Here is a 27,434-nt window from a genome sequence, read left to right on the forward strand (position 1 = left end):
AATTTAAATTCTGTCATCATTGTTTTCACCCTCATGTCATTCCATACTTCTATGAAACACAAAAGAAGATATTTTAAGAAATGTCTCAGCTGGTTTTGTCCACATACTGAAAGTCAACTGGGTCCAGTGTTGTTTAGATGCCAACATTCATCAAAACATATTTTTAGAGAAATCTTTTTTAAGCATCATTCCTACTAATCAATTTATTTTCATTTAGTATGCCTTACTCTGTATAAAACACTTAAAATGTTAATGATATTAGCTTACTTTGGTTTAAACTTTGGTCTATTTTGGTTTGAGTTTTGTAATGTAAATCTTAATGTATTTATAGTTGTACACTTTCCTTCTGTGTCCAGAGATTTTTCTTCTTTTTTAACAAGCATCGACTAAATTTATGCCTATAGCCTCGACCACATACAAGTAAACACACATGCTCCCTGTGTCCCGCATACAATCTGCAGATTCCAGGCCCAAGCTTGTTCTAACGAAAAATGCACTGAAAATGAATATCTTCCATAAACCTCAACACCACTTAGTGTTACACCGCCAGATTTAGTTACGATAATGGCTTGTTTTGTACTGTCCCTCTGTTGCCAGGGAGCTTGATACAGATTGTGTGACGAAAAGTTCCTGAGGATTTGTTAGTGGGTTTCGAATAGGTCATGCTCTGATTGGCACTGGTGTGAAAGACCTTTATACTGGGCTTAACACTGTAACCCCCACTAATGCTTACAGCAGGGCTAGGGGATTCAGTAATACAGCCAGGTTGGTGGAGGTCGTCAACAGTGCTCACGCTATGACTAATTGATTTGACGCTCTGTGCAGAAGGACTTTTCTCTGCTAGGTAACTGCTTACACCATTACTAATATCAGTTCCAACAATGCTAACATTAGCTTCATCACTCAAGCCTGCGTCTGTCATATCAGCATCATCAGGAGGAGTACAATGTGTCCTCACCTGGACTGATGTTTGCTGAGGAGGCGTAGTAAGTAACACTAGCGGAACATTATGACCATAAAAGAGTGTCTGTGGGATTTGTACCTTGATAGGTTCTCGCATTTTCCCCTCAACTTTCTGCTCTGTTTCCAACGGGATGCTCTGAGTTAGATCCGTGACCTTAAAATGTTTTAGCATCACTCTTCCAGCAGAAGGAAAGACTGTAATTTTCATTCTGCTCACTGTCTGCCCACCTGAGGCATGAATGTTTGAGCGAGCATTTGGATGCTCCAGCTGCATCTGACTTACAGAGTTTTCTCCTTTGCTACTGGATTGCTTTTGTGTCGTTGTGGGTCTGTTTGTGAGCGTTTGTGTAACCTGGGATTCCTGTATTTCATTGTGAATCAGATTCACCTGTGGGACTGTCCATATACTGCATGGATTCAGTGAGCTTGCTTGTGAATCCATGTCAGAATTAGGCTCTATGTGACATGCGGTGGAGGACTGCATTGAATTCACACTAAACTCCACGCTGCACACAGTTTCAGCAAGACACTCTAACGCACATGGTCTTGACCCCTTAACCTCATGAATGTCACCGAAGGACTCGCAACTAATGGCATCTTCATTCTCAGCACTTTCCCCATCCTTTACTGCTCTTTCTCCAACACAGTCTTGAAAATATACTTCACATTCACTTTCTTTCTTATTTTCTGTCTCTTGACCTCTCTCTCTCCAAACGTCCTCTTCCTCTTCATAAGTGAAAGTACTTGTCCACCTCTTTCTGGACATTTCAGGCGTGAGAGGCCGCAGTCTTGCAGCAGCTCCAAACAGAAAAGGCCTTGACTGTGTATCTTGAGGGCTGGGGATCAGATCCGTGGAGCTGAGAGACAACGTACTATCCAGTGAGCTAAGGGAAGAAGTGGCAGTAGATGAGAGACTTGACATGCTGGCCAATCTCTGCGCAGGATGACGAAAGCGGGTGGGGATTTGTGGCGACTTCCAGAAAGTGTAACGGCGTCGCCTTGTGCCCATTCCGGAATTGTGGGATTGTTGTTCTGGGCTTAACCCCAAGGAGCTGCGTGACTGCTCACTTCTTCTGTCTGTTACAGCTGTATCATAGCTGGATTGGCGGATAACAGGTGTGTGAGTCGGCACAGGTGTTTGGGGTGTAGAAAAATACATGGAAGGCTCAGAGAGGCAACGATCGCGTGATTGGCTGAGTTCTCTCACCCCCAGCATGCTTACAGAAGCACTGGAACGTGAGGAAATGGAATCCAGTGTTCCACAGCTGTAGGCACCTTCTGTTGATGGTATATCAATATGAAATGGCTCGGGTCTTCTCTTTTCTTTCAGAGAAAGCGCAGCCAGAGGGAGGAAAAGAGGATGAACTTCAGGCAATAGTTGGGAAGAAACTGTGAAGTCTTGATCTGTGTCCTCTGAAGAGGAGTGCTGAAGAAGATACGAACCATCTAGACAAAAGAATATTTAACAAAAAAAGATATTTAACAAAACTTAATGGATAAGACTGAAGAGAAATGAAAACATACATTTTAAATTTGTTAAACACAAATGCTTCTTAAAATAAGTGCAAGTCCTAATTTCAACCACTGTGAAAAGTGTGTATATAATATTATTTATAATAATATTTTTCTTGGACTCTACAAAAGCGACTCGTTAATAACCCAATTGCCTACTTATAACAATGAATCAGAGATTCCTGCCGAGATTAGAGATCCTGCTATAAGGCTACCGTGAGTGCCTGAATCCATTTTCCAAATCCAAACAGCACTTTAATGACTCTGAGAGCATGAGGTTCTATGAGACTAAAATTGTTAACTATTACGGCAAAAGCCACATTTTCTCCTGGTCAATTTTCCAGGGATATTCTGGGGATTGCTCTCAGCATCAGTGACTGGTGAGCCAGCCTGAATTGAAGACAAGAGAGAAATCCTAGAAGAAACCTATTCCTCAGGGCAAACATTCACCTTTAATGCTAAACGTGACCCAACTGCCAAAACCATACTGGAATGCCTCTCAAAGCAGTGATTGAGTTTAGTGTCCCAAAAAACCGACATGAAATCCAGTGAAAATTTCTGATTAGATGAGAAAACCATTGGGTATGTTGTATATGTACAGTAAAAATCATGCATATGTTCTGTACACATACCCTGATGATCTACTACATTTGCTGAAATTTGCAGTATACAGCAGAGCTCATTGTATGGCTATGCAATCCCATAATGTCCGAGAGACGCGTCTTTACACCTTTTGGATGTGTCAGTCAGCGGCAGTGTGCTTAATGAGAGTTTAATGAACTAATTTTTTAATAACCTCAAATTTGACCAAATTGACATTTTTCACTTTTTTGCCTTAGCTCAAAATTAGCCACATTCTGACTAATTTTGCCAACATTGGTCACATTTAATAAAAAATGAACAAGAAGCAATCTTACAACTCACAGAATCTTGCATCTCAGATCTACTTCATGACATTTAATTAACCTGCCAAAACGAGGACACTTTCACACAAAAGAGTAATTTATATCCCAACAATGTAGCAAGCTACTGTTTAAAATGTATATTATTGCATCCCTCATGTATTTTACATACTATTCTAGTAATATAGAGGCAAAAGAGAAAAAAAGAATAAATTGAGAATGATTATTTGATGTGCTGTCTGCCTTGTAACAGCACATGGTTCACTAAAGGGATTATGTAAATCAGTTAACAGAGCACTGCGAATATGCTGAAAGCAATTTACATATGCAATTCCATATCTGATCTGGAGGATACATACTGTGATCAATCATACTTCACTGAGACAGTATCACTCCGAGAGAGCAATCCAAGCACCTAAAGTGGCTACGCGAAGGGAGAGTTCACAACACAAAAGAAGATATTTAGATTTTTTTTTGTCTAAACAAATGAAAGTCAGTGGCTCCAAGGTTGGTTTTGACCCAGTTGATCAAAGTAGGTTCTTTAAATGTTTAGAATGACATGAGGATGAGTAAATAATAAAAGAATCTCATCAAAAGAAAAAAGAGGAAATCAATAACTTTTGTAGTTTTAAGGATTTGTCTATATTTAATTTAGAAATTAGTGTTTGATAACTTTAATTAATTTCTGTATGTTTTCTACTTGCTGATTGGCATAGCTAAATAATCGAGTTATATGAAGATTGCTTTCAGAAATTCACTTAAATTTTATGTTATTAATAAATGTTAAAATTGATAACTCTCAATTATACTGTAATGTTGGATGGCTATAGTCAATGGTTAAATATTAGAGGAAAAAAAACAATTTCCTATTGACATCAGCAATATTGGTATCAGTGATACTCGCTTTCAGTCATAAAAAATGCTCCCATTAAACAAATATTTAAAATATACTGTCGTCATCATGTTTCTACATCCATTTGCAAATGTGAGTGTGAAATTATTGCAATATAAAAGTATATTTAAAAACTTGGATTTTAGGTAGGATTAATCACGATTAATCGCAATTAATTTCAGAAAAAAAATGTGTGATTAATTCGTTTTTTACAAATACAAATACATTTTTAGATTCCATTTAATGCAACATTAAATACACTACGTAAACTACTATTTTTGTGATTACAAAATAGTGAAAATACTGAAAATGACTTTAAATCAGCACTATTTCATATAAAAAGCAAAACAGAGAGCCGTTTAATACACTTGAATTAAAATGTTATGTTTTTATTTCTATAATTGCTTGTTAAAAAAGTTTAAATGTATGCAAAGTTAAAAAAAAAATTCTGGATAATTTAATTTGTCATATTTTTGTCCATGGGTGTTTTTACTTATTAATACATTTTCACGTTTTGATTATTACTGCTGCCTCTATTAATTAAGTATCTGCTTTGAATTTCCAACCTATTTTTGGTTCCTTTTAAACCAGCAATAGTAATTTTCATTTAATATTTGAGTTAATTAAAACAACCCAGCCTGTTGGGTCAAAGATTTAACCCAACTGGCTGGGTTAAAATAACCCAATGCTGGGTTTTGTCCATATCTGCCCCAGTGATGGGTTACCAAAATAACCCAATTTGGGTTGTTTTAACCCAGCATTTTTTTTTAGTGTAGTGCAACAGATAATGTGTAAGCTTTATCAACATTTAAGTTAAGTCTGAGAAATCTTAAGAGGATCTTAGAGAGTAAGGACTGAAATTTAGATGACAAAAGCACACTTAAACTCACCAAGAATACTCAAAAATGTAAAAACTTTTAGAGTTCTACAAAAGAGTTATCTAAAATTCATTATTTTCAATTAATTTAGTGCTAACTCAAATTCTAAAACACCCACATCCACTAGCAGCTGAAATGTACTGTGAAATTGCACTGTCAGAAAGGCTCATTTTTTTTGTAAAGTACCTCAATAGGCGTCTACATCTCAGTGAAATGAGGTCCAAAGGGCATAACTTTACAATTACCTGTGCAGTCACATGTTTCCTGCACTGAATTCATCTGCCTGGCGAACAGACTCTCCAGATCATCTCCAAATATGGCAGGCGTGTTTTCTATCAGGTACTGGATGAGCGCAGCGACCTGAATGACAGATGGAAAAACACGAAACATCATCAATATGGAAAACAGACACAGCTGGCCTGCAAACGTAAACGCTGACCGTAGCAGCTCATACATCAGCGATCGAAGCAGTGTGCAAACCAGCTCATGAAGTTTACGACTTGCGTTACGAAATGTTTTAAAAAGATTTGTGTTGTACATTCATCGGAGCATGTCAACGCGTCTGAGGTGGACACATTGTGTATGCTAGATGACTGCCACCTTGTTTCTGTCCAAGTTCTAGAGTGTTTAGACATTAGTTTAAAGTTTTCATCACACAGACCGTACGTGACGCCAGTGTGTGTGCGCGTCTGGCATGTGCATAGAGATCCTCACTTCTCTCAGAGAGAAAAAATCGAATTAATCTTTTACTCCTTACTCATTTCAGTTACAAACAAGCCCAAAGGAATGGAAAATGAAAAAGCATACAAGGGGAATGGAATGCTCTGTAGCACTTCCACTGGAAAAACAGCATTTTGTAGACACTACAGGGATCTGCGGCTGGCAGCAGGTTGAGTGACTATCCACTGATTGACTCATGCTGTTCTCTTCCTGAAGCATTTGCATGAGTTTATAAATGCGCAAAAGCATCATCATACGTAGTCCTGGACAAGGTGAACTATTCTAACCATATTAATGATTTCTGATTCACTCAAATAGCCTGCTCTCATTTACCACACATTTGTCTGTGCACTAATTGGCTGCAGTAATTGGGTTCGGACACAGCGAGAGAATGCGCAGCAAAAATGAACTGCCATCTTGGGATGTCGAGAAACAAAAGCATCTACACAGTCACACACATCCAACTGCTCATTATAAATCCATCACTGATTCATCTCTCCCTTCATGTTCTTGAAGTTCCCAGGAAATCAAAGTTGACAGTTCTTGCTTCTGAAAGGAATACTGCAGCGATTATTCTGAATGGTTTAAGCATGCACGTCGTTATATTCTCAAAATAAATGTGCTCTCGCAATCTTAAATCAAAAACATTAACTTCCCCTCCTCCAAGCAACCACATCTTTTCTCTGATGACGTGTGCAACTCAGTGTGAGCAGAACAATTAATCCATCCCTTCTGTCAATCACAAATAACAAGATCGCAGCAATTAGCAAATGACAATGATCCAACAATCCAATTAATTCCCAGTGGACTGAATAAAGTCCTGTCCTACAATCTTTTCATTTCACAGGTAATTACAATTTCAGTATCATGCTGACTTTAATTTTTCATATACATTTTTTATATTTTATTATTCCAGCCCTCAATTAAATAAGTTCTGTATTTGCAAAGATTCCAAGTCAGCTGTGGATTTTGTGCATGTAGAAGCTTACATTGACATAGCCTTGACCTTGACCTCTTCCAAGTATGTAAAAAACATTCAAACAGCTCATTAAACCTCACAATAATGTTCAAGTAAATTTGGTATTTTGGCGCCTTAATAATACATTTTCGGTCACACTTTTATATTAGGTGGCCTTAACTACTATGTACCTATTGTACAACAAAAAATAAGTACAATGTACTTATTGTGCTCATAATACATTGAAAAACACTTTTGCTGTTATTGAGGTGGGATACGGGTAAGGATAATGATAGGTTTGGTGGTATGGGTAGGTTTAAAGGTGGGTTAAGGTGTAAGGGATGGGTTAACAGTTTAATTATAAAAGTAATTATTTAATGATTTAATTATCTGTTTGGACTGTCATTCTGGCAGCACCAGAGGATCCATTGGAGAGCAAATTATGTAATGACAAATTTCTACAAATCTGTTCTGATTAATAAACAGGCTTATCCACTTCTTGGCTGATTGGTTAACTATTCATTTAATTGTAAATGTTATAGGTTCCAAGACTGTTTCTAACTATTGCACTTACACTCATGGTGGTAATGTGATATGTAATTTGCCAAACACCACACAGGGTTAGGAAATATATTATACGGCACACCTGCAAACCTAAAGATTGCACTTCATTAGCAGTCAAGAAGTAAGTTCTTCATCGATTTCATTACATCCTGTGAAAGTATGGGAATTCAGCCCACGTTTCTTTCTTGTGACAGATTTAATCTAGAAACGTCCACAACTTCAATCCAGTACTAATGGTTTTGTTTACAGATACACTTTACAAACTTCTCAGAGTGAAATGGAGAGATTTGATCACAGATGCTACATTCATCTTCACTGGATCAGACCGGTCTGATCTAATGAATGATTTTAATGAAATTTGTGCACAAATACTATGAATGATTATAACTGAATACAAAAAAGGCATACACTCTTCGCCATCCCCCGATGGGTAGTCAATTTTGAAGGTGAAACAGTAGCAAAACTCGAGAGCTTGTTGATCTGAATGTGAGAACTTATCATATTAATATTTGTATTTGTAAGTTAAAATTTGAACTCACAGCTCTGATATGAAAAGCTGAATCTTTCGATTTGCACACTCAGATGTGTTTTGAATTTTGTAAGTGCTGACTTGAGGTTGTATAGTAAAACTGATGTAAAGTGCGAAAGCAAATATGTTGTACACACTTGCGTCTTTCATTTTGTTTATGTGTCATTTTACACTTTTGTAGCTATTAATTTGCAATTTCAAATTCAAAACACGGGTGTTTTGATCATTGTCTTTGTGTGCAAATCGACAGATTCAGCTTTTCACATCAGAGCTGTGAGTTTAAATTTCAGCTTACAAATACGAATATTAATATGACAATTTCTCACATTCAGATCAACAAGCTCTCGAGTTTTGCTACTGTTTTACCTTCACAAGCAATTTTATTTTTATACAGTGAGGGAAAAAAATATTTGATCCCCTGCTGATTTTGTATGTTTGCCAACTGACAAAAAAAATTATCAGTCTACAATTTTAATGGTAGGTTTATTTTAACAATAAGAGACAGAATAACAACAAGAAAAAAATCCAGAAAAACGCTTATTATAAAAAAAGAACTGGGTAAAAGTGTTGTGGTCAGATGAGACTAAAATCGAGCTCTTTGGCATCAACTCAACTCGCTGTGTTTGAGGAGGAGGAATGCTGCCTATGACCCCAAAAACACCATCCCCATCGTCAAACATGGAGGTGGAAACATTATGGTTTGGGGTGTTTTTCTGCTAAGGGGAGAGGACAACTGCACCCTATCAAAGGAACGAAGGACTGGGCCATGTACCGTCAAATCTTGGGTGAAAACCTCCTTCCCTCAGGCAGGGGATTGAAAATGGGTCGTGGATGGGTATTCCAGCATGACAATGACCCAAAACACACGGCCAATTCAACAAAGAATTGGCTCAAGAAAAAGCACATTAAGGTCCTGGAGTGGCCTAGCTAGCTGAAGGTTTGAGTTGCCAAACATCAGCCTCAAAACCTTAATGACTTGGAGAAGATCTGCAAGGAGGAGTGGGATCTGGTGGCCAACTACAAGAAACATCTCACCTCTGTGATTGCCAACAAGGGTTTTGCCACTAAGTACTAAGGCATGTTTTGCGGCAAATACTTATTTCAATCATTAAAATGCAAATCAATTTATTATTATTTTTTATTTATTTTGTTGTTGTTGTTGTTGTTGTTGTTGTTGTTGTTGTTATTCTGTTTCTCACTGTTCAAATGAACCTACCATTAAAATTATTGACTGATCATTTCTTTGTCAGTGGGCAAATGTACAAAATCAGCAAAAGTCACTGTACATTTATTCTTGTATCTGTACACCCTGTAAAACACATTGAACTTTTTGGAGTCAGAGTACTGGTCTTGTGTCAATTTTTGCCTGTCATATGCCAGAAAATAAGTTGCTATAGAGACCAGTGTATAATAATGGTCATCTTTGGGTAACCAGGCAACACACTGTGTTATGCTTTGATTCACAAGGTGGAATTTCATTCACATTTCCTTCACGTGCCCACCACGGACCTTAAATTGTCAGAAAGGAATTTAAATTACACATAATACAGTATTCTCTTTTCATCATCTTTTTCTCCAGTCACGCAGCCCAGATGTCAATCATCTCAGGCTCAGCCATGACAAAGCTCTACTCTGTTGTTCACAATTTCTCCCAATCTCATTATCTATCTCTCAATATCACACAGAGATCACTGCCTTGGGTCTTTTCACTGGCTTCCTATACGTTGGGCTCTGATTGTGGGCTGCTGTGCTACCTGTGCCCTACTGTTATTTACAAGCCATGATCAAACACTAGCAGCAGCTGCCGCCAGCTGTGTATGGTTGAAATGTTTATCTTCTCTCTAAATAAAAGCTTTTATATCTAGATCAAGAAACTTCTTTATCCCTGTAACCCAGTCACAGATGGTTTTCGCTTTCAATAAAAATATATTCTAAAAAATACTTCAGTGAGTTTAAAAAAAGATGTCTCTAGTGGCACTACAGTTCTCAAAGTCTGTTTTTCACTAACTGTAATACAAAACCAATTATTTATTTATTTATTTTTTGTTTACCAATGTTTCTACAAAAGTTTAGTTTTTTTATTGTTTGCTAATTAGTAGTTAATCTACTAGTTAATTTCTAGTCATTTTTCAAAATAGTAGTAACATATTTAGAAAAAAATTTGGCAACATATTTTTCTAAATAGGGGCAGCAGGATGGTTCCTAGAGTTTTTGCCCTCAGGCTGTTTTTCAGGTTAAATTCACATCGGCAGCAGGAACTGCCGTTAATTGGTAGTTAATTGGTTAATTTGGTCTGGACCAAAAAGGAAAATTATACATTTGATTCTGGTCCATTTTTGACAGCGAACCTAAAGATCCCGAAGTGATATGTTCACAATTTGGTTGGGTTGAATGATGTAGACTTCGTGGCGGAACTCACTGAACACTCCAAACAAAAGGAAAAGGTGTGTTCGACTTAATGCGGCGCTGCACAGACCAATCATTTTTTGACATCAAAGTTCCCATCCACTGATCGATCTCCTCAGCGCCTAATGCTGTCTGCTGGACTAAGCGCACTCGTTGTTGCATGTACATGTGTTTTTTTTTACCACATGCAAATTCACAAAGAGCTTATAAAAGGCATTTTTGTTTTAGATACACCGCTTGTTCCTTTTGTAAAATCATGTCGCTTAGCATCACATCTTGTCATTACTTCCCTTTTTTGGGTCATTTAAAAGTATTTGGTTCGCGTTGTGTTCATATTTCATTCAAACCGCACCAGAGTCCATTTAGAAGTGGACTGAAATCCATCTTTTTAGCAGTCTCGGTCCACTAGTTTGGCACATGGCAGCGTTCACACTTACTCAAATGAACTGCACTTACCGAGCATTCACACCAGAGTTCGTTTTAACTGAAGCAAACATGACAAGTGCGAACACACCCTTAGACTCTATACTCTATAGTAGGTGATAATTTAGTTCCCCCAAACAAAGTTCTTACCATTTAATTGCTTTCCTAGTTCCTGCGGTGCAAACATGAACATAGTTCTAGATACTATGAAAACCCCCTGTCGAAAATGTTTTATAAACAATCTATTAATCCACTGATAAATAGCTGTAATGTAGCTATAAATTATTACACATGCTTTTTTTTTCTAGAAAATTAGGGCATACTGTCATTTCCAACAGATTTTGAAAGGGAACATTGTGTGCAAAATTCACTTTCACATATGTTCGCGTATAAATGTGTCTTACCAGTCTGTGGACACAAGCACCCTACAATGCTAAAAATCCATCCACTCCTTTTTTAAATCCCCCCCAAAAAACTAAACAGTTTTATGTGGTTTTAGTATAAAGTCATACTGCTCAATCCCCACCCATGACTGTTGACAGATTGTCGTGTATTAGCATATTTCCGCCCTCAGCCAGTAATTTTGTAGTTGAATGTAAAATTGAACATAAGAGACATGCACCGAAACAGGTTGCTGTAAACAGAGCTGTTTTTGACGAGGTAAAAATTGTGTTGTTTTACACGACCATTGGGGAATTTTAACCAGCAGACATTTCATGAATCATACCGACTTGTGGAAAATAGGCATCCAGTGTCCTCCATATCTTATGTTTGACCATCATATCTCAATGTTTTAACAAGCATTAAAAACGCAGCGAAAGTTTGTCAGCTGGCCTGACTCTCTCTCACACTGGCTCTGAGCCATCCTTTTTGCTGAGCCCTGCATTCACGTCTGTGTCTGAAGAAGACAACTCATCAACAACTGTCATATGAAGCAACAGAATATTAGTCAGGAAAATCTGGACATGTTTTTCAATTATTAATGTTCCCGAATTTTATTGGTCCTGAATATGAAGTTGCGGTTTACAAAGATTCTCTTTTGAAAAGCAAAATCTGTTCTGATAATTTTCTGTTAAAGCATTGCAGGGTTTTGTGATCTAATTTATATTAAGACAGACAGTGTGAATTGATTTACAATGACGTTCTACTTAACATGAAATGTACATTTTTCTAAGTAATGGCACATGTATGTTTAATTTTGCAAAGTACTGTAAACAAATCTATTATTTAAAAAGTCCTGCTGTGTTGCTACTGTGACAATATAGTGACATAGAGTAGATCCCGGGAGATTCAAACTCTTAATGATTTCCCTGCTTAAGTTCATGTCAACATCCTGTTGATAACACAGATCCCTTTGATGACACCACGAAATCTGATTTTGCTACTGTAAACTGCTGAGGTTAATAAGCAGAGCAAGTCAGCAGCCATTAGATGCATCATAATTCATTATCTGTAGGGTGGAGAAAATCATTTCAAAATCAAGTCATACCATCATTAGGGTTTCTCTTGAATAAAAAGCTGTGCATAAACTAGTTCTGTGTAACTTGCAAATCGAATCAGCCCCGGTTATTGCACCCTTCGGTACCCTTACCAGAAACTGCTTATTTAAAATTCATGATTGTGTGGTAACCGCTGAGATTTTTCTCTAGCATGACAACCTGTTGTGACAGTGGTATTAAACTGTGCCTTCCTAAGAGCAATTAGGGTGAACTGGTTAAGCAGCATGACATTGCTTAATCTTCTAACCTGGATTTGAATTAAAACCCCCCATTGGACTGGAACTGCTTCTAATCCTGAACAAGAGAATAAGTGTGTGAGTGTGGATGACTATATATACTTGTAAAGGTGTTTGAAAGAAGTTTCTTAATAATGATATAATTAGCCAAGTGGCCACTTGCTATATTAAGAACTCTCATATGTTCACTACCTGTGAATTGTCACAGTGATGTAGGTCTTTTGTTTTATTTCAGGTTCACGTCTCTAGTACAGCTATTTAGTTTTTGTTTCTAATTCTTGTCAGGTTTTTTCTTTTTTTTTTCACTGTGTCTTGGTAGAAATCTAAGTTCACTTTTCCTTACATAATCTGTGGGGTTCAAAAGTGGATCACTGAAATCAGGGATTGTAAATGTAATTTGAACTGTGTAAATGAAGTAAAATTTTAAATCATTCAATAGATGATGAATATATAGAAGGTAAACACTGTCATTCACATGAACACTAAACAACATCATGGTAACACATATGAAACTGAAATAATGCAAAATACATTCATTTAACAACATGAGACGTAACATACAACCCTAACTGATAAGAAACTAAGAAGAATCATAGTTATTTTAACAAAAAAAAAACATCACAATTGAAATGTAACACAGGGAAATCTGGGAATGTTAATTTACAGTTATTTACTGTAAATGTGATGTTCTTTTTCCACTTCCGAAAACGGTAAACTAAAGTAAAATGACATGCAATGTCCAATACAGCTTTTTACCGTATGTAGTAGTAGGAACTTACCGCTAACCATTTAACAGGTTTTTACTGTAGCATTTTTACAGTCTTTTACCGTTAAATTCACTGTCATTTTTTACAATGTACTCTTTGGATCATTCTCAAATAATGGCAGAGAACATGATTAAAAATTCTGAAAATTATTTTTCACTTAAGTTGTGCTAATAGTATTGTTTGTAATGACAAATAATTTTTGATGTCCATTCTGCCCTCCAAAGGCAAAGCGCAGTAACATTTGGTCAAAATTGAGTTAAGGCTTAAAATGGACTTCGTGACAACTGTTTTGTCTTGTGGCAAAGTGTCTTGGTTCAATTTTGTCCCGTTTCAGAGAAACGAGAGTGTAAACATGTTTGACTAGCTGGCGTAAAAACTTTAAAGGCATTTTTCTCAGTTTCAGTTTTGGCGTAGTTACTGCTCTTTGCCTTTGGAGGGCAGCATTGTATACATTGATTTTAACCTAAAATGAATTTTGAAATCGTTGATGAACATATTATAAAATATCCCTTTAAAGAAATGAGAAAATACATTGATTGTTTTACTAAGAATACACATAACCAGATTTGTACAGACTTACCTGCAAAACACTCTGTCCCTCTTTGTCAGGGCTGACTTGGGAAGACCTCCAGAGCATGTTGGGTGCAATGCAAAGGGCCAAGTTTGTTGCTGTCATCTGATTCACTTCAGAGTGAGTGTGTATCCTGTGTAGCACTCCAAATAAGTGACACAGCAAGGTAACATTCTCCTCCGGCAACTGTGCAAGCAAACTAGACAAAAAGACAATAGAGCTTGAACAACTTCAACTAGACAGACAAAAACATAAAACTCATATTCAAATAATCTTGACAACAAATGATTATGTACACAAGTTCGTCTGCTCTCTCATAAATATGGAAGTGCATGCCATTCCAGCACAAATATGCAAACAAAAACACACAGATAAAAAAAAAAGGTGTGAATAAACAAATGAATATAAATATTAATGCAAAATCAAGGATTTTCCAAACAGTAGGATTGGAGTCTTCATTTTTAAAAGTTAAATAAAAAATGATCAAATATTATCATTACTTGCCTGCAGCAAAATGTTTGAGTGGGTTCTTCAACAATTTACGCCAATACAGCCAATTTCCATGATGAATATCTATTCATATTTTCTGAAGAATATTACGTGTACAAACTAGTTGAGATTATATGATTCTTCAGCACCCTGAGGCAAGTTACAGTAAATGCAAACTACCTAAAGATGAAGGTCATTTTCTAAAGGTTTTTACCTCCAGCAAACCAAAGAAATCTGAATATTGAATTAATCTTAATCAATTTGAATTCTTGAGTTGATTTATTGATTTGCCTACTTATTACACCTGTCACTTTTTAATGTTAATAATAAAAAAGAAATGTTTGTTAACTACTAAAATAAGCTCCTTTTAGTAATTTTTTTTTAAATTCATGCTATTGTCACCATGTACAGATTTATAAAACTATATTTTTATATCTATATCTATCTACATCTTTATAACTATATCTAGTGCTAATACAGTTTCAAACGTTGTCTACAGGAACAAGAAAGTAGGTCTTCAACCCTGCTCCTGGAGATCCTCTGTTCTGCAGAGTTTAATTCAAAACTTAACCAGCTAATCAAGTTCTTCAGGGCTGCTTGAAAATCACAAGCATGTTGGAAATAAACTGCAAGACAGGGGGTCCTCAGGTGCAGGCTTGAAGACTTCAGGGTTGGAACATAAAGGAAAAAGAGAAATTGTGAAAGCACTAAGAATTTTATATATAGTTCACATCAACAGGATTCAGATGTTTCAGAGAAATACCATATCAATTAAAAATCTCCCAGCTGAGCATTCATGCTGCTGTGGTCCTGAAAATCATTTAATAGCACTATGCTATTCTTTCCTTACAACAGTTGATCCTCACACTAATTAGTTTCTTTTCCTCATTAGTTCAAATAATAGGTGTTTATTTAATATTTAAACAAATCAAGGGGCAGCAATTACTACTTGAATTAAAGCTGCAAGCAGCGATGAACGGGCCCTCGCACACGGGCTCACCGCCGACCGGTGGCTTTAGGAACACAGCAAACGGTGGGCAGTATGCTTTTAATACAGTAAATGTAGGAAAAATAGATCAAAGTCACTTAAATGTGCCAAACTTCCTGCTACCAGCTGGTGGCGCTATGCCTATAACTGATTATTGGCATGTAGATGTGTTCAGGCCAGCACTTTGATCAAACATATGAAGTTTGGTGCAGATTGACCTTGGTATGTGTGAGTTAGTGCAAGATATGATATATCCTGCTGCCAATAGGTGGCGCTATAATAATATCTGTATATTGGCCTTTAGATGTCTTCAGGCCAGGACTTTTACCAAACATGTGAAGTTTGAGGCAGATCGGACATTTTATGGCTGAGTTATAACAACTTTTATGTCCATGGCGAAACATCAAACTTTGTCAGGCCGCCATGGACACGCCCTTTAACGAAAACTCAAGATCTTCACAATTTAACATCTCTAAGGCCTCGAGATCAGACTGACCAAATATAATGTTGATATCATTAAATCTCTAGGAGGAGTTTGGTACAAGTCATTTCCTATTGCCAACAGGTGGCGCTGTGATTATAATAGAATATAGGCCTTCAGATTGGTTCAGGCCAGGACTCTTATCGAACATGTGAAGTTTGAGGCAAATCGGACATTTTATGGCTGAGTTATAACAAGTTTTATATCCATGGCGAGACCACGAAATTTGCCAGGTCGCCACGGACACACCCTTCAACGAAAACTCAAGATCTTCGCAATTTAACATCATTAAGGCCTTTATATTAGACTGACCGATTTTGGTGTTGATCTGATTAAATCTTTTGGAGGAGTTTGTTGCAGAGTACAGCATGACACTTCCTGGTGCCAGCAGGTGGCGCTATGAGTAAAACTGAATATGGACATGTAGATGTCATCAGGTCAGGAGTGTTATCACACATGTGAAGTTTGGGGCAGATCAGGCATTTTATGCCTGAGTTATAGCAACTTCCTTTTTCATGGCGAAGCATCGAAATTTGCCAGGCCGCCACGGACACGCCCTCCGATGAAAACTCTAGATCTTCGCAATTTAACGTCACAAAGGGCTTTAGATTAGACTCACCAAATTTGCCGTTGATCCGAATAAATCTCTAGGAGGAGTTCGTTCTAGTATGACGCCTGAAAATGGCAAAAATTACACAAATTTTGCTAAGAAAATTAAAAATAACCGACTTCCTGTTGGGTGTCAAATTTTGCTCCAAGAGGCTTTTTTGTAGGTATTGGTGAGCTAGATGTGTGTACCGATTTTCGTGCATGTACGTGAATCACAACTGAAAGCGCACACCGCGGAACGTGTAAAGGTGGCGCTATCGAGCCATTTTGCCACACCCACTTCTGCAACCCATATCAGACGTAAATTTTCGCCAGGTCTGATGTGTGTGTGAAGTTTCATGAGTTTTCGGGTATGTCTAAGCCCTCAAAAATGCGATTCATTTTGGAGAAGAATAATAATAATAATAATTAAAGCTGCAAGCAGCGATGAACGGGCCCTCGCACACGGGCTCACCGCCGACCGGTGGCTTTAGGAACACAGCAAATGGTGGGTAGTATGCTTTTAATACAGTAAAATAGGAGAAATATGTCAAAGTCACTTAAATGTGCCAAATTTCCTGCTGCCAGCTGGTGGCGCTATGCCTATAACTGATTATTGACATGTAGATGTGTTCAGGCCACCACTTTCATCAAACATATGAAGTTTGGTGCAGATTGACCTTGGTATGTTTGAGTTAGTGAAAGATATGATATATCCTGCTGCCAACAGGTGGCGCTATGATAATATCTGAATATTGGTCTTTAGGTGTCTTCAGGCCAGGACTCTCACCAAACCTGTGAAGTTTGAGGCAGATCGGACATTTTATGGCTGAGTTATAACAACTTCTATGTCCATGGCGAAACATCAAACTTTGTCATGCAGCCACAGACACGCCCTTTAACGAAAACTCAAGATCTTCGCAATTTAACATCTCTAAGGCCTCTAGATCAGACTGACCAAATATAATGTTGATATCATTAAATCTCTAGGAGGAGTTTGATACAAGTCATTTCCTGTTTCCAACAGGTGGCGCTGTGATTATAATAGAATATTGGCCTTCAGATGTATTCAGGCCAGGACTCTTATCGAATATGTGAAGTTTGAGGCAAATCGGACATTTTATGGCTGAGTTATAACAAGTTTTATATCCATGGCGAGACCTCGAAATTTGTCAGGCCGCCACGGACACGCCCTTCAACAAAAACTCAAGATCTTCGCAATTTAACATCGCTAAAGCCTTTTTATTAGACTGACCGATTTTGGTGTTGATCTGATTAAATCTCTTGGAGGAGTTTGTTGCAGAGTACAGCATGACACTTCCTGTTGCCAGCAGGTGGCGCTATGAGTAAAACTGAATATGGGCATGTAGATGTCATCAGGTCAGGAGTGTTATCACACATGAGAAGTTTGGGACAGATCGGACATTGTATGCCTGAGTTATAGCAACTTCCTTTTTCATGGCGAAACATCGAAATTTGCGAGGCCGCCATGGACACGCCCTCCGATGAAAACTCTAGATCTTCACAATTTAACGTCACAAAGGGCTTTAGACTAGACTCTGCAAATTTGGCGTTGATCCGAATAAATCTCTAGGAGGAGTTCGTTCAAGTATGACGCCTGAAAATGGCAAAAATGACACAAATTTTGTTGAGAATATTAATATTAACCGACTTCCTGTTGGGTTCCGGATTTTGCTCCAAGAGGCTTTTTTGTAGGTATTGGTGTGTTACATGTGTGTACCGATTTCCGTGCATGTACGTGAATCACAGCTGAAAGCGCACACCGCTGAACGTCTAAAGGTGGCGCTGTCGAGCCATTTTGCCACACCCACTTCTGAAACCCATATCAGACGTAAATTTTCGCCAGGTTTGATGTGTGTGCAAAGTTTCATGAGTTTTCGGGTATGTCTAAGCCCTCAAAAATGCGATTCATTTTGGAGAATAATAATAATAATAATTAAAGCTGCAAGCAGCGATGAACGGGCCCTCGCACACGGGCTCACCGCCGACCGGTGGCTTTAGGAACACAGCAAATGGTGGGTAGTATGCTTTTAATACAGTAAAAATAGGAGAAATATGTCAAAGTCACTTAAATATGCCAAATTTCCTGCTGCCAGCTGGTGGCGCTATGCCTATAACTGATTATTGGCATGTAGATGTGTTCAGGCCACCACTTTCATCAAACATATGAAGTTTGGTGCAGATTGACCTTGGTATGTTTGAGTTAGTGAAAGATATGATATATCCTGCTGCCAACAGGTGGCGCTATGATAATATCTGAATTTTGGCCTTTAGGTGTCTTCAGGCCAGGACTCTTACCAAACCTGTGAAGTTTGAGGCAGATCGGACATTTTATGGCTGAGTTATAACAACTTCTATGTCCAAGGCGAAACATCAAACTTTGTCAGGCCGCCACGGACACGCCCTTTAACGAAAACTCAAGATCTTCGCAATTTAACATCTTTAAGGCCTCTAGATCAGAATGACCAAATATAATGTTGATATCATTAAATCTCTAAGAGGAGTTTGATACAAGTCATTTCCTGTTGCCAACAGGTGGCGCTGTGATTATAATAGAATGTTGGCCTTGAGATGTGTTCAGGCCAGGACTTTTATCGAATATGTGAAGTTTGAGGCAAATCGGACATTTTATGGCTGAGTTATAACAAGTTTTATATCCATGGCGAGACCTCGAAATTTGTCAGGCCGCCACGCACACGCCCTTTACCGAAAACTCAAGATCTTTACAATTTAACATCGCTAAAGCCTTTATATTAGACTGACCGTTTTTGGAGTTGATCTGTATAAATCTCTAGGAGGAGTTTGTTGCAGAGTACAGCATGACACTTCCTGTTGCCTGCAGGTGGCGCTATGACTATAACTGAATATGGGCATGTAGATGTCTTCAGGTCAGGAGTGTTATCACACATGTGAAGTTTGGTAAAGATCGGACATTTTATGCCTAAGTTATAGCAACTTCCTTTTTCATGGCGAAACATCGAAATTTGCGAGGCCGCCACGGACACGCCCTCCGATGAAAACTCTAGATCTTCACAATTTAACGTCACAAAGGGCTTTAGATTAGACTCACCAAATTTGGTGTTGATCGGAATAAATCTCTAGGAGGAGTTCGTTCAAGTATGACACCTGAAAATGGCAAAAATGACACAAATTTTGCTGAGAAAATTAATAATAACCGACTTCCTGTTGGGTTTCGGATTTTATCTCAAGAGGCTTTTTTGTAGGTATTGGTGTGTTACATGTGTGTACCGATTTTTGTGCATGTACGATAATCACAGCTGAATGCGCACACCGCGGAACGTGTAAAGGTGGCGCTATTGAGCCATTTTGCCACACCCACTTCTGCAACCCATATCAGATGTCCATTTTCGCCAGGTCTGATGTGTGTGCAAAGTTTCGTTAGTTTTCGGGTATGTTTAGGCCCTCAAAAATGCGATTCATTCCGGATAAGAAGAATAATAATAATTAAAGCTGCAAGCAGCGATGACCGGGCCCTCGCCGTCTGTGCAGTCGCCATCCCGATAGCATCAGGAAAACGGTGCCCAGTTGGCACATGCATTCACAGTAACCCTTTGGACTAACCCTAACTGTCTCTCCTCCTCTCTGACTCTTTCTCTTACCACCCATCCCCCCTCCTTACACTCAGCCACTTACCACACAAACACACATATAGAGTGCAGAGCAGAGTGAGATCAGATATGTTTTTTAATTTTCTTTCATTCGTGGAGTTTTGTAAAATTATGAAATGAACTGTGTTTGATCAGAATGAATAGTTATTTGTATGAAAAAAGATTCAAAGAGTTAGGATGCTGCACTTTAAATATATAATAAATCATTGAAAATTGAAAATGGAAAATGAAATTCTAAGCACACTATCTGCCTTAAAAACACAGGAAACAAATATTTGAATGTATTTTTTATTTTTATTTATTTGCCATGGCAACAGCATTTGATGCATCAGGGACGCCTTTACAGACTCTCGTCGGCCGTGTTTTTACATTATTCTGATGAAGTTTGAAGAAAATCTAGTACAAATATATTGTTCGTTGTTCGTTCGTGTTTGTTAGTTCATTAACCATTGTTAACAAAAGAGACCCTATTTTAAATAGTTACCATGTTTTATGATCTACAACCATTTTTAAATATTATTTTAATGATCTATAAGCATCTGTGAAATAATTATAAACAAATATATTAAAAATAAATACATATTAACTTAGTTGATGTATTTGTTTCTCATTCTAATTAAGTGAACTGAGCAGTACAGTGTCATACCTATAAGATTTTTTATTCTATCAGTGAGAGTGTATATATGTATATAAATCATATAATTTTTCCTTAAAAGATTAAAAAAAGATTTTAATGCTCTTTAAGCACCTATAAAAAATAATTATGTAAAAGTACATTGACAGTACAGTATATATCAACTGATTCTATGGATTATTTTCATTCTTATACACTGAGAATGAGCTAAATAGCATTAGAGGTCAAACGATTCCTTATCTTATGAGGACCTCTAGTGTTCATCCCTGGTACTAGAGCTTTAATCTGACAAATTTATGTGACACTTTTAATGTTTTTGGGGCCTCTGAGCATGATAACATTTTGAAACTACACGTATTTCCTAAGAATTTCTTGTTCTTTATATGTAAAAAGTTTTGATGAGTTAGAATAATGCAATTTAAAGATATATGGAAATAACTCTTCATCTTTTTTACTGTTACTTTCATAAATCACCACATCAACACCATTCAAGATATCCCAAAGCCGTTCACAATTTAACATCTTCAGTATCTTGGCATCACGTTGACAAAGTTTGGTGTGCACTGTCTGATTCTGCTATGAGTGATATGAATTTATTCACAGCTATATTTTTCCAAAAATCCACATTCAAATCAAAATAGCTGATTTCCTGTTGGTCGTAGCTAATGGGTGTAAATTAGAAAGTTGTCTGGCTTGATGAGACCAATATACCGACCAAGTTTGATGTCTGTAGCTACAACTAACCCTCCAACTTTTGTCAAAAGGTGGCGCTATAGAGTGTCTCCAACAAATCACCACATCAACACCTTTCAAGATATCCCAAAGCCGTTCACAATATAGGGAACATTTTCCCTATATTCTGAGGATGATGATAACAAAATGTTATTATTGCTTGCTTTACGTCCACCACTTCTGCTTAAATGTCATCGTTACCTATCTGTACAATTTGTGTGTGGATATTGCTTTGCAGGTGACTCCTGTTATAAGACATCACTTTTAAGTGCTACATAACTAAGAAAGAATCAATTAGGAAAACGGTGCCCAGTTGGCACATGCATTCACAGTAACCCTCAGTCAGTTGGATTTAAAGTTTACTAAATTGAAAGGGTTAAACTTTAAAATCAACACACAGACACATACACACAATATATAAAATTACCAACCAGTTTCATTTGTTAACATTAACTATATTAGTTAACATGAACAATAATTAAATAGTATTTATTAATGTTAATTAATATTAAGCTAAAACAAGTATTCATATATTGTTTAATGGTAAAATAGTATATTTTAACATTAGTTTATGAACTGTGAATTAACATGAACATGAACACAGTTCATGTGGGTGTACAGCAATACACAAAGTGCTCTATAAACGCTTCTTTCTTTCAAAATATCTTTAAAAATCAAGTTGAGTATTGTAATGGGGCGATATATATATAACTGATCTTAAAATGGTAAAATTTTCAGATGTTTTGAACAGATAACAGCAAAGTTTGTTTTGTTGACAAAGTTTGTCTTGAAACTGTTAATTAAAATGTTATATTCAATAAATAACACTATGAAAATAAATGTCTATCAATGAAGATAAACCGCTCATGCTAAAAAGTTGTATTTTTCTTAATCTTTTGCTATGTGACTGAATAGGACATGTTCATGGTACAGTTCAGTAAAAAATAAATAAAAAAACAACAACTGCAAAATACAAACAATGAAAGACTTAGTGACCCTTTATATTTTCTCAAAATATCAGACTCTCAAAGATCAAACATATTTATGTAACATCAATGTGCATTTTTTCCTCAAAGATGGTCTTTAGCAAGACAGCATGTTCTACTCTCTCTCCCTTTCACCCCTCCCCCTTCAGTCTCTCTTCAGTCACTCAATGGTAGTCACTCAATGGTGACTGAACACAGACACTCAAGGCAGAGTGACAGCAGGCTTCTGATTTCTTTTTTTAATTTTCTTTAATTCGTAGAAGCTTGAATTAAATTGATATTTACAGCACTTGCTCAGAATGATAAGATCTCTGTGTGAAAAAAGTTTTAAATAGTTAAGATGCTGCACTTTAAAGATATAGAAAATGACGGTTATACATCTTTAAAAAATCACCACGTCAACACCGTTCAAGATATCCCAAAACCGCTCGCAATTTAACATCTTCAGAATCTTCTCTCCATGTTAAAAAAGTTTGGTGTGAACAGCTTGTTCTTCTTAGGAGGAGTATAAATTTGTTTACAGCCTGATTTTTCCAAAAATCCACATTCAAATCAAAATAGCCGGCTTCCTGTTGGTGGTAGCTAATTAGTTTAATTTAGAAAGTTGTCCAGATTGATGAAAACAATATATGTACAGAGTTTGGTGACTGTAGGAAAAACTAACCCCCCAACTTTTGTCAAAAGATGGCGCTATAGAGTGCCTGCTCCACGCCCATTTATGATCTTTTGCCAGTGTCTAACTATCATTAATATTGATGTGTGTGTTGAGTTTCATGAAATTCTAAGCATGTTAACTGCCTCGAAAAGACAGGAATCTAATTTTAAAGTTTGAGACGTTGCCATGGCAACAGCATTTGATTTATCATCGACCCCTTTACACATTCTTATCGGCCGTGTTTTGACATGATTTTAATGAAGTTTAAAGAAAATCAAGTAAAATTAAGAGGCTGATTTCAAAGCATTTTGAAAATGACACGCTTCCTGCTGCCAGTTGGTGGCGCTATAACTTTGACTCATAATAGTCACCTTTATGGAATCGGCATCATACAACGAACAATCTGGTGAAGTTTCATCAGAATCAGGCAATGTGTGCAACAGTTATTAGACACTTCCTGTTTCTCATTTCTCGCCATAACTTTGTCGCCTTGCCATGGCCAAACCGTTCGAGATATCAAAAATCCCCTCGCAATTTAGCGTCCCCAATGTCTTGAGATCATGCTGACCGAGTTTGGTGACAATCCAATGGAATTCCTGGGAGGAGTACGTTAAATTCCAGAGCATGCGCTTTTTATACAGCCCTAAATATCTCACTTCCTGTTGCATTGAGAAAATGACATAGAGTACAAAAGTTGTTCAGCTCAATGAGTTCTATATGTGTACCGAGTTTCATATGTGTACGTTCAAGTATGTGTGCTATATGGCCCTCAAAATTCCAGGGGGCGCTGTAGAGTCCCCTTGCCACGCCCCGGTACCAGCCTCTGTGGCGTCCTGATGGCCGCAGATTCCGACATGTGTGCAAATTTTCAAGAGTTTTTGAGTATGTTAAGACCCCCTTAAGTGCCCGGAAGGTTAACAAAAAAAAAAAAAAAAAAAAAAAAAATAAGAATCCTTAGAAGAACAATAGGGCCTTCGCCCTTTTGGGCTCGGGCCCTAATAATAATAATAAACGGAGCAGATTCAATAGGGTCCTCACACCATCGGTGCTCGGGCCCTAATAATAATAATAAACGGAGCAGATCCAATAGGGTCCTCACACCATCGGTGCTCGGGCCCTAATAATGAGGCTGGAGGGTATGATGATTACAAAAAGACACCAGCAGCTTCACTTATGAGAAAGCTTAAAACTTAAGTTTACTCTAATGGCTGCTTTTGTGTCAGAATCCAGAAGATGCATTTTGCTAAGGAGTTCCTCTAATTATACATTTTCCATGTGAGCAGATGGTATTTCTGTAATTCTGCTATGAAAGTAAAAGCATGTTTTTAGTCAGACATGCAATAATGTTGCCAAGACAAAGGGATGTCAAAATAACCTAATGATCTTACCATTTGAAGAAAAATTACTATATGTTTTTTGTCCTTGAGAACAGAGCCGTTGATTTTATTACTATGTAAATTAGTCTCCCACTTGCCTGTTCCTTGAGGTCTTCTGATACTGGTCCACTTTATTAGTCCTTCAGTGTTATAATTACCCATAGACTCTGGGTGATGGTCTTTCAGACTCTTTCTGACACCTCATTTTTCTTACTTTCATTAGACATCTAAAAGCTTTTTTCTGTGTATTTATTGTTCCATGAGCTCTTCACAAAATCTCCCTTCAAAATTACAGTTTGTGTATTATGTTTCTTCACATGGTATCTCAAGGTGATTTTATGTATCTATGTATTTATGTGTCTTTTAAGATGTGGTTTACACATGGACAATTTTTTACAAATCCTTATTGAATCTAGGAATATTTAATTCATGCCATTAATTGCTTGTTTTTATTGTATTTATGATCAATAAGATTAGTTTCAATTGTTTACAACCTCTTTAGGGCTGCTTGTTTAAAATAAATCTGAAAATTTGTCACCAATTTGGCCAATAAATAAATAAATAAATTACGAAGTTATATTTTCACAACATTTTGTTAAGCTAAATGCACACCCTAAGAAAAAAATGTGCTTTTTACTGTTCCCAAAGTGTATGATTGCAGAAAAATATATTGTATGTATTGAACATTTATGGAGCAACAGATTTTGTGTGAAAGTAAATCATAAGTTGTGTATTTTGTTTAAAAATTTTATAAATGTATGAGGTGGCTAAAGGGGGGGGGGCTTTTACTCCACACATGGGGTAAAAGGCTCACCAGCACAAAAGTAAACAAAAGTAAACACAACATGCAGTTTTTAAATGAAGGTGTTTTTTTATGAAGGTAAAAAAATCCAAACCCCCATGGCCCTGTGTGAAAAAGTGTTTGTGATAACTGTGGTTTGTCACACCTGAGTTTAGTTTCTCTAGCCACACCCAGGCCTGATTACTGCCACACCTGTTCGCAATCAAGAAATCACTTAAACAGGACCTGCCTGACAAAGTGAAGTAGACTAAAAGATCCTCAAAAGTTACACATCATGTTGAGAACCAAAGAAATTCAGGAACAAATGAGAAAGAAAGTAATTGAGATCTATCAGTCTGGAAATGGTTATAAAGCCATTTCTAAAGCTTTGAGACTCCAGCGAACCACTGTGAGAAAATGGCCTGCATGGCACAGTTTCAAGACAAAAACTGCTGCTGAGCAAAAAGAACATAAAGGCTCGTCTCAGTTTTGCCAGAAAACATCTTAAAGATCCCAAGACTTTTGGGAAAATACTCTGTGGACTGACGAGACAAAAGTTTTCACGCAGGGCCATGTAGGTTTGGATTTCGTTTTCCCTTCATAATAAAAAACTTCACTCAAAAACTGCATGTATCCCAGGGCGCTTTTGGCGCCTGTCATACCCTATATATTAATAAACAATATCAAAGGTCATTGCTGAAAAGTGGCTATGTTTAGGATTAAAACATCTTAAATGAATCTATAAAGTGGTACATGTAACTATAATTACACTTTATCCTTTGAGTATAATGTGTATGTGTGAGCATATGTAAAGTACATATGTGTGTTTGTACTGTATGCTGTTCTTACCTTCTGACTCTGTTAATTCTATCTTGATGATCCTCACTCTGTAGCACTTCCATCCAGTCCTTATATAAATCACAGCATAAAACACCACCAGGCAGTTTCCGTAGAAACTCCTACACACACACACACACACACACACACACAAACAATTTAATAAAGAACAAAAAGGTCATTCAAAGAAATTTTAAAATATAGGAAACAGAGGAAATTATTATGTTCAAGCCACTAATTATTATGTTCAAGCCTTTAGATTGAGAATGTAGAATTGTAAATGTAGATTAAGAATAAAAAAGGATTTGTGTAATTTTTTATTCAGAGCATGTCACTGTTGAAGAAAATAACTGTGTTCTCACTGTAATTAGAGATGCAGAGACGAACACTGATTGTTCATGCAGTGAAATACTTTGCCCAGAATTCATTCGCTCCTTCAGGATCCTACAGTTTTTGGCATTTGCTGAACGACGAAAGATTCCACGGGTCTCTGGACCCTCACAGAACAGCAGATAGAGCAGTTCCTTTGCATACACAGTACACACACACACACACAAAAGTTAATCAAAGCCAAAGGTTCCCAAAGTTATAATACCTATATAATATAATCTTCATGGTTTAATTCACTGCTTTTCATAAATTCACAATTCCTCTCGGTTGGAAAACCATGTTCTAAGTTAATGACAGAATTCCGCTTAACCTGACCTTACCTGACCATGAAATGAATGACTTTAATGTTTTAATGACTTCCGATGTAACTGTATTTAACCTCCATAATTGTGGCTCTGTCTAAGCGATAAGCCATTACGCATTTGACCTTATCTTGAAAGGGTCAAAAATGGTCAAAGCTTAATATACCTGCATTATGAAGCCAGTAAGTGCCTTACAACAGTATACTCTTACATTCGCAGCTAACAATATATTTGTTTTATAACTACAACATTCAGTTTTCCCCAGAGCACATTCAAACTATTTTTTATAATGAATGTGACACTGACCTGACAAATTGGCTCAGTAGATCTCTATACTCCATAATATTTCTTACCATATAAACATAATACGTTTTTAACATAAAAATCCAATACTTTTTTTGTACATAATACGTTTAACTTCCTTTGTTACTAATTCTAAAATGATGTTTTCTAATTAGTTACGGCTTGAGGCTTGGGCTCATTGATTAAACGGTCAACTGTCAAGACACTTGGTTTTTGTTTCTTATTTATATACACATTTATGCAGTCAAACTGTTATATAAAAGCAATATCAAACCCATCAATATCATCACAATATACATATAGATGAAGCGCAAAATCACATGCCTACTCATATATTGCTCATATATAGCTCTGGAACTTTTTACTTCACTGTATTTTGTCATGTTGGGTTTTATAGTCCATGAGTGATCATCATTCACGGC

General features: G+C 37.0%; 1 protein-coding gene across 1 annotated transcript in view; it reads right to left on the reverse strand.

The window, feature by feature from the left end:
- Nucleotides 1–556: 556 nt before the first annotated feature.
- The window catches only part of arhgap20b (Rho GTPase activating protein 20b), a 60,291-nt gene continuing 33,413 nt past the window's right edge, over nucleotides 557–27,434 (reverse strand). Inside the window, exons 11-15 of the mRNA XM_073840087.1 lie at nucleotides 26,380–26,541; nucleotides 26,030–26,139; nucleotides 13,830–14,019; nucleotides 5,393–5,507; nucleotides 557–2,409 (exon numbers count right to left, since the gene is read on the reverse strand). Coding sequence (XP_073696188.1) covers nucleotides 557–2,409; nucleotides 5,393–5,507; nucleotides 13,830–14,019; nucleotides 26,030–26,139; nucleotides 26,380–26,541 — 2,430 coding nt within the window. The remainder of the gene's footprint in view (nucleotides 2,410–5,392; nucleotides 5,508–13,829; nucleotides 14,020–26,029; nucleotides 26,140–26,379; nucleotides 26,542–27,434) is intronic.

Source organism: Garra rufa, chromosome 5 (genome assembly GCF_049309525.1).
Source record: "Garra rufa chromosome 5, GarRuf1.0, whole genome shotgun sequence".
Lineage (NCBI taxonomy): Eukaryota > Metazoa > Chordata > Actinopteri > Cypriniformes > Cyprinidae > Garra > Garra rufa.